The sequence below is a fragment of the Corvus brachyrhynchos genome, unplaced genomic scaffold (genome assembly GCF_000691975.1).
Source record: "Corvus brachyrhynchos isolate BGI_N302 unplaced genomic scaffold, ASM69197v1 scaffold479, whole genome shotgun sequence".
NCBI lineage: Eukaryota > Metazoa > Chordata > Aves > Passeriformes > Corvidae > Corvus > Corvus brachyrhynchos.
In genome coordinates, this window is record NW_008240089.1 from 166,113 (window position 1) to 174,600 (window position 8,488).

Below are 8,488 nucleotides of genomic sequence, written 5' to 3' on the forward strand. Positions count from 1 at the left end.
CGCCGGCGCTGACCCTCCGCCCGTGCTGAATCGCCCTCCCGGCGCTGCTCGCACGGAGCCGGGGGAGCTTTCCCGGGTGCCGCGGCCGAGCTCAGCTCCTCCCTGGAGAAGTTCCCTCGGTGTCCGCTTCTCCGTGTCCCAGCCGGGCGCTGGTCTCAGCACGGGCCCCTTTGGGCTGTCCCGGCCATTCCGTGGTGCCAGGGAGGTGTCGGTGCTCTGAAGGCGTTCCGAGGTGGTGTGGGCACCCCGCCTGCTCTGGGGGTCGAGGTTGGGGCGTGCGGGCCTCGAAACTGGTGTATAAACCAATAATTCTTGTTTGGTGTCCGCTTCTCCGTGTCCCAGCCGGGCGCTGGTCTCAGCACGGGCCCCTTTGGGCTGTCCCGGCCATTCCGTGGTGCCAGGGAGGTGTCGGTGCTCTGAAGGCGTTCCGAGGTGGTGTGGGCACCCCGCCTGCTCTGGGGGTCGAGGTTGGGGCGTGCGGGCCTCGAAACTGGTGTATAAACCAATAATTCTTGTTTGTTGTGCTGTGTGGTGACCTCTGCAGGGATGCTGTCACCCTGCTGCCACGCTGGTGTGTCGGGAAAAGTTTCCGTAGTGTCACTGTTAGACCTTGGAGATGCTGTCAGCGCTTTAAGAGTTGTTTGTGCCTCGGTGTTTTGCTGGTTATTCAGTAGTAGGTGCGGGTCAGGCTCAGTCAGGACTCACAGCCCCTGTTGTGAGTTGGGAGGATCAGGAGTGGCCCAGACAATGTTGCTCTGGTGCTTTTTTCCTTGAGAGCAAAGTTCCCTCGCTTTCGGTACGGAATGACAGGGACTGAGAGCCACAGTGTCAGTTCCATAGAGCCGGGATTTTGGCTCTGTTATGTGGAAGTTGGAGGAGCTCTCTGTGCTGGGGGTGGTGGCTGGGAAGGAAGGGCACTGTGTGGTGCATAACTCCCATGGAACTGATGCTGTGCACACTCAGGTTGTGCTGCTGGGTGTCATTTGTCCCTTTATCTGCCTCGGAGCAGAGTCACCCCCTGGAGCAGAGGGTGATGGCACTGCCAGGGCTCAGCACGGGCAGCGGGTGTGACACCAGAGTTGGGGGGGATGTACCCACCTCACTTCGCTGATGTTGTGCTGCATTTTGTGCACAGGATCTCAGCTTAATACACAAAACAGCAACATCAGCAATCCCAAAGTGGAGTGTCCAACCCCAGAAATGCCATTAAATGTCTCTTACTTGGTTCTGTGGGTCTGGTGTGTGGTGCTGTTTGTAGGCGACACTTGCACAGCTGGGCAAGCTGAGATTGTTCAAACCTGGAGCTGGAGTGAGCAGTAGGGTCTGTGGGCTGGTAAAGCCCCTGTGGAGCACAGGCAAAGCACTGCAAACTTCTCTGCACTGCATTTAAACTTCTCAGACCTCTTGGGCCAGGCTGAACTCCCTGGTGCCTGTTGGAGCAGGTCCTGCTTTGGGCACCTCTCCAGGAGCTGACCAGCAGTGATGGTCTTCGACCTGAAACAGCACTAAAGGCAACTTTCCTACTCTTTTTCTTCCCAGTGAAACGTGATGTCCAGGAAAACGATGAGGAAGCAGTGCAAGTCAAAGAGCAGAGCATCCTGGAGCTGGGGTCGCTGCTGGCCAAGACTGGGCAGGCAGAAGGTGAGCCTGAAATCAGGAGCTGAGGTAACAGGCAGGAGATCCTGCAGCCAATGGATTTAGTCTCCTTACTTAGTGGGATAGCTGGAAAAACAGCTTTTGGCAGGAAATGTTCTCTCAGAGACAGGACAGAAACTAAAAACCAAATAAAGAACATAAATATTACTCTGGTGTTGCTTGGCCCAGTGCTCCAAACAATGCACAGTTCAGTCTGTGGCCCTTTGACATGGGGCTGTTTCAGTATGAGTGACTAAAGTTTTGCTAAGTTGTGTTTGAGATGAGAGGTGTCTCCTGGTTGGTTTCATATGGGAAAGTTTGTCCCATAAAGTCCTTTCTCACCAGCAGCTCCTCTCACAATTAATTGATTTATCTGCTGGACCATTACATCAGCAGCCCCTACCCAGCTCTGCATGGGACAGTCCCTCTATTGTGAGTGTGTGAGGGGACAGGGATGGAGTCGAGTTCTCTGTTCAGTGATGGTTTTGAATCTGTTCCTGTCTCCTGTTTTCCTGGAGAGCTCAAGGCAGCAGTTGGTTGTTTTGCACTCAGCAGTTTGGAGCTGTGCTGTGCCTTTCCCCTGGAGCATTTCAGGACACGCCGTGTCCGTACCCAGAGCGTTCTGTGCTTGGGCTGCAGCTCTGGGCAGTGGAAAATGTTTGCTTGCAAGTGTGGCCCTGGGTGGGGGAAGCACCCAGCAGAAGGTTTAATCACACTGGAAGTGTTGGGACACCAGGCCTAACTTTGGAGTAGCTCGTGCAAAGCTCTGTGAGGGCTCAGCCACAGATCCAGGTCACAGTTTACATCTGTTGTGAAATGTCCCTTGGTGTCCCACTGGGCTTGGGAAGCTCCTGTTTGGCCGGGCCCTTTCACTGCTCTGCCCATGTCACACGTGCTTGGATGAACATTCCAGACCCTGATCCCACTGAGGATTGCAGTGGGACAGGGCTGGGGACAGTGCCTGACTGGCCCTGAGAGAGTGCTGGAAGCCAAGGTGCTGTCTGTGTCACCTCACTCAGGTGTCCACCTCTGATTGCTGCTGGGGGCTGTGTTTAGGGTCTGTGAGGGAAACAAACCCAGCACAGGATTCAGCTGCTCGTGCAGGACAGAGGAAGCTGCTGTGCAAGTGCCCCTTTCCTGGCTGAAGTCAGTGAGCTCAGTGTGGGTGTCTGTGCTGTGCCAGTGCCCTTTGCACCCTGGTGTTTGCTCACCAGAGATCACCAAACATGGCTGGGCTCTGCAGCAGGGGAGATGTTGGTGGGGGGGAGTAAAAAGGGGGAAATCATCTCCAGAGTCTCTTCAGGTCAGTGTGGATGTGCTGATGGTGAGCAGAACTGAGGGCAGAGTTCTTGTGGCCTCCTCACCTCTGCAGAGCTCGGAGCAGTGTTGAGTTTAAGCTGGAGTTTGGCATGAGAATAAAGAGCTCCAGGGTTTTCCCAGAGGGTGGTAATTGATAGATTTATTTTCTTTCAAGGGGAAGGCTGAGGAATTGAAAATAACACTGTTAACTGATCAAACCCAGGGTTGTGAGGGGACAAACGTGGAATGTATTTGTGGTGTATTAAAGGTACCAGTAAACTGCAGAGTGAGTGTGTTCTGGAGGGAAGAAAATGGACTTGGCCCCATTCAGAAGCCAGGGGGGTGTGTGTAGCTCAGAGGGAGATCAGCAGGATCTGCAGGTGTTTTCTGGAGTTGTGGAGGATGAAGGAAAGGGTGCCCTGGCTTAGGGTGGTGCTGGAGCTGTGGGAAGGGCTCTGTCCCTTCCCCTCCTGCAGCTTTCCAGGTAGGAGTGACAAGTCAGGGGCAGCACCAGGTACAGCTGCTCTGAGACCTCGGTGCTGGGCAGACATTGGGGTTTCGTCCTGTGGCTTTCACTGCAGAGGGTTTGGTTTTAGCCAGTGGGACTTTTTGGACAGGTTTGAGGGGTTGCAGTGCCCAAAGAGGTGGTGGCTGCACTGTCCCTGGAAGTGGATATTGGGCAGGAATTGTTCCCTCCACCTGGGAGGGTGGGCAGGCCCTGGCACAGGGTGCCCAGAGCAGCTGGGGCTGCCCCTGGATCCCTGGAAGTGTCCCAGGCCAGGCTGGATATTGGGGCTTGGAGCAGTCTGGGACAGTGGGAGGTGTCCCTGCCCATGGCAGGGGGTGGCACTGGGTTGGCTTTCAGGTCCCTTCCCAATCCAAACCATTCCATGATTCCATGACTCTGCTGAAGTGCAGCCTTTGTTACAAAAATAACAATAATATAATTGTTCTCTCCAATCCTTAATCTTTATCAAGCAGATAAACTCACAGGTTAATTACTTTTCTTCACGACAGTTCCAGATTTTTATAGCATTCCACAGAACTACAGGGTTGGAATAACTTGGAGCAGGAATTTGGATACTTGGATTGTCAGCTTGTGGAAGCACTTCCCTGAGCATGAGCTTCAGGCTTCATTTTCCAGAGCTGCTGCTCATCACTCCTGCAGAGCTGTCAATCACACCCCTTTACCAGGCATTGCATTTACTTTAGAAAAATAAAATCCTAAAAATAGTTGATGGTTACATTGGTAGGAGAGAGAAATTTCTGTGGGAACTTCGAGTCTGCACGGCTGAATGTGGAGTTTGCAGAATGCACAGCTGGATTCCAGCTGTTGGCTTGGGATCTGCTTTCTGGGGAGTTCTGGGGCAGCTCTGGAGCACATCAGTGGGATGATGAACAGTGCAGTGTGTTCCACTGGAGTTTTCCAGCTTTCTTCTGAAGTTCCTGTGGGGAAGAGTGTGTTGGGCACTGGTTGTGTTGGTCCTGAGGAGCTGGTGGAGCACAGGGATGCACAGGAGGAGGGTTCCTGGTGCCTGCTGGTGCCTGAGAGCTGATGGATCTTGGAGAGCCTCAGTAAGACCGATCCAGAGCCCACCTTTCCCAGCTCCCACCAAGATCCTGGAGAGGAGCTCTGTGCAGAACTGATGTGTTGGACTGTCTGTGGTTGGGTGTTTGCTGTGTAGGCGATCAGAGCATTTGACTTGGATTAAAATGATTGGGATTTGCATCCAGATGTAGCACTGGAGATTAAATGGACTCAGAACAGGATGGTGTGGGAAAAGTCATGGAGCAGCAGGTTCCCTGTGGAGTAAAGACTGTCAGCCTGCAGGCTGCAATCTGAGATGTTAAAGTAGCTGCACCTTAGTTGTAAAAAATGCTGCCTGTTTATGCTCTGGCAGAGAGAAAATCAAACTTTTATGGAAGCAAGTGTGGCAGTCAGAGCATCCTGTGGTGTTCCTGTCCTGAGTCCAGGTGGTTTGCTGGGGTCAGGCTCTGTGGTTTGCTGGGGTCAGGATCTCCTGCACTGCAGTTTGGGAAATAAAGCTGAGGATCACACTCAAGAGAAGTTCTGTTTGTTCTAAATCTGCACTTTGAGATGCTTGGAAACCTTCCAGTGCCTTAAGGGGCTCCAGGAGCTGGAGAGGGCCTTGGACAAAGGCCTGGAGGGACAGGACAAGGGGCAATGGCTTCCCACTGCCAGAGGGCAGGGATGGATGGGATATTGGGAAGGAATTGTTCCCTGGGAGGGTGGGGAGGCCCTGGCACAGGGTGCCCAGAGCAGCTGGGGCTGCCCCTGGGTCCCTGGAAGTGTCCAAGGCCAGGCTGGACGGAGCCTGGAGCACCCAGGACAGGGGGAGGGGTCCCTGCCATGACAGGGGTGGCACTGGAGGGGCTCTGAGGTCCCTTCCAACCCAAACCATCTTGGGATTCCATGATCACCATGAGTGATTGGAAAAAAGTGAGTTCCACTTCTTAAGAGTGTGATAAATGAGGTGTATCAGGCTTGATTAAACTTAAAGTGAATAGGTTAAAAAAGTCAAAAATATGAAGAATCATTTTTAGATATTAATAAGATGTTCTTATAATAATTAGCACTAGTATTCTTTAGCATTACTGCTAAACAAAATACAGAAGAACCCTTGTTTACATTTGTTTTTATTGGAATCCTTCCAAACTGAAATTCTCCTGATACTCCTCCATATACTAATTGAAATAACATTAGATTAATCTCTTATTTTAGTTTTGATTCGATACCAGGTTGGTGTAGAAGGTTTCCGAATTAGTCATTACCAGCTTTGTTTTGGTTTTCCTTTTGCTGTGGAATCTTGTAAACACAGTAGTGTGAGATCTACCTGGTATTTGGGTGAGACTTAGAAATCTGGGGCAGAGAGCTGTGATTTCAGTATGCAGCCCCAGTGCTGATGAGTCAGCACTGAACCCTGCCCCTCTGCAGGATCATCTTCCCAAACTGGGAGCAGCCCTGGCTGGGAGCTCCCCAGGGCCACGTGGTGTTTGTTGTAGGAGACTTTTCACTTGTGCTCTGCAATTCCACCACGTCCAACATTCCTGAGTGACTCTGGAGCTGCTGTGCCGTGACTGGGGAATGACACTTCAGTGTTTCTCCATAAGAAAAGACTTTTCCTTTTTCCACCTCTTACAAAGACTGGTTTGTAACTGTGAATTAATGAGGAGATGCAGAAGCAGAAATGTAGTTAAGTGAGGTCAGAGTGATCAGGTAAAGGTGGAGTTGGAGTGTTAAGGAATAGAATTTTCCAGTGGTGGAGCACAAGGTGTATCTGACACCTGGGCTAGGCTAGGTGGGGCAGATTAAAGCATCAAACTGTGAGTTAATAAAAACACACCTCAATTATGAACTCCATCCCTTATTTTATAGAAACATCTCAAAGCACTTAGCAGATTCTTACATTTTAAAACATGCCTGAGGCAGTTACAGCTGGAGGTGAGTGAGGAGCTGCAGTGACAGGCAGGGCTGTGGGGAGGCTGGAGCCCCCAGTGCCCTCTGCAGCCCCTGTTTGCTGCAGGGCTGCCCTGCAGGTGACATTTGTTGCTCTGTTCCGTGGATGATGCTGAGAAACCACCTGGGGAATGTTTGGTGTGACAAATCCTGCTGGTGCAGATGATGTGGGGCTGCTCCAGCTTGGTGCAGCTCTTGGCTGGGGGGGTTGTGTTTCATGATTTGGGGTTTTTTACAGAGCTGGGAGGACTCCTGAAGTACGTCCGACCCTTCTTGAACTCCATCAGCAAAGCCAAGGCCGCCCGCCTGGTCCGGTCCCTGCTCGACCTGTTCCTGGACATGGAGGCAGCAACAGGACAGGAGGTGAGCCTGCAGCTGCAGCACCAGGCTGTTCCTCAAAAGCCTGCAACACCATTATCTGACCTAGTTTGCTTCACACTGAAGAATTATTGATGTCAGGAAGCAAACTTTTAATGCATTTGGGTGTATTTTATAAATAAAACATCAGATAATTGAATTTATAACCATGTTTTCTGCAAGCCTCTCCCTGCTGCAGGTTAGGAGTGACTCCCACCATGGTCTTAGATTTGTGTTGCTTCCTCAAGTTGTGTCAGGGGAGGTTTAGGTTGGATATTGGGACAACTCCTTCCCTGAAAGGAGTGTCCAGCCGTGGCACAGCTGCCCAGGGCAGGGGTGGAGGTCCCATCCCTGAAGGGATGTAAAAGCCCTGTGGATGTGGCACTTGGGGACATGGGGCAGTGGTGGCCTTGGCAGTGCTGGGGGAATGGTTGGACTCAGTGATCTGAGAGGGTTTTTCCGACCTCATTGATTATAGGTGCAGCACTGGGAGTATTTTGTAGTGTGATCAGTGTTGGGAATGTGTTCCCAAAGAGCTTGGAGCAGGAAAGGTGGGGGTGCTGTGGGATGGCACAGAACTGCAGGAGCCACTGCTCAGGGGCTGTCCTGGAGCTGATCAGGATGGCACGTGGGCACACCTGTGATGGGTGTTTGACTGTGCAGAGACACAAAAGTCACTCCTGAAGTGGGAGTGGAAAGGGTTTTGCAGCTACCAGGTGTAAACTGCTCCAGTGGATGAGCTTCCCCCCCAGAAAACCCGAGGCAGTCTAAGGTAGTGCACAGTTGGGATCCACTCCATTCTCATCAGCTCCCCAGGGTACAGCTGTCTTAGTTTCTCTTTGTTTTCCCCAGTTGTTGGTTATTTGGGAGTGGGATAAGGACAGGAGCACCCTGGATGGAAGTGCTGAGGGGCCCGTTTCAGGCAGTGCTGCCCTGCAGAGGGTTGTCCTGGCACACCAAGGCTGGCACAGGGAGGGTCTGAGCAGCAGGTTAGGGACAAAATGCACATGAAACCTGCACTCAGGGACTGGCAGGTTGCAGGCTAGAGAGGTTCTGCCATGCTGAGGGGCAGGTGACACTCTCATTAGCCAAATTAGCACAAAATTAGCCAAATTAGAACTGTCATCCCTTAGTGCAGGTAACCCAGCCAACATCCCTTGTTTGCTGTCCAGTCCTTGTGGCTTGTGGGTGATAAATGGTGGCAGAATGTTTTCCCCCTCTTTCTCTAACAGAAGAGGTCAGGGAAAATGGGGTGGGATGAGAAGGGAGAACTCCTAAAAGTGTCAGGAGAAAATGAGCAGCTTCAGGCTTTTCTCAAGGTAAACATGGTGTAAAGGACAATATTGGGATGCAGTTGCAAAAGAGGAACAGGTTGGAGTAATGGTGATGGAAATAATAAAAAGTCAGCCAGAATAGTCACTTTGGAGCATATTCTGAAAACCCAAAACCTTAAGGAAGGATGACATCAACCTGTGAGGCCCTTGATGCAGCAATCTCAAATCCATTCAGAAATGTTGCGAGGAGCGTTTCCTTCCTCAGTGTAACTCACATCCAGCAGGCTCCCAGGAGCCCAGTAAAGCAGTGAAATTGGAGATTTCTCCAGCTCCTAATGCTCCAGCTATCACCCTGTAATAAATTGAAACTTCATAATGGCTTCTCATCAAATGTTCACGTTTAATGAGCAGTGAGAAGGAGCTGACGAGGCCTGCAGTGTTGAGC

At 51.6% G+C, this 8,488-nt stretch overlaps 1 protein-coding gene across 2 annotated transcripts in view; it reads left to right on the forward strand.

The window, feature by feature from the left end:
* The first annotated feature begins 1,185 nt into the window (after window positions 1–1,185).
* PSMD11 (proteasome 26S subunit, non-ATPase 11) overlaps window positions 1,186–8,488 on the forward strand; it is a 17,811-nt gene continuing 10,508 nt past the window's right edge. The window contains exons 1-3 of one of the 2 annotated variants that reach the window (XM_008641646.2): window positions 1,186–1,267; window positions 1,540–1,641; window positions 6,651–6,775. In XM_008641646.2, the coding sequence (XP_008639868.2) occupies window positions 1,201–1,267; window positions 1,540–1,641; window positions 6,651–6,775 (294 nt within the window). In that variant the 5' untranslated portion in view covers window positions 1,186–1,200. Of the gene's footprint in view, window positions 1,268–1,505; window positions 1,642–6,650; window positions 6,776–8,488 lie in introns of those variants that run through there. The other variant, XM_017744755.1, reaches the window with a different exon arrangement.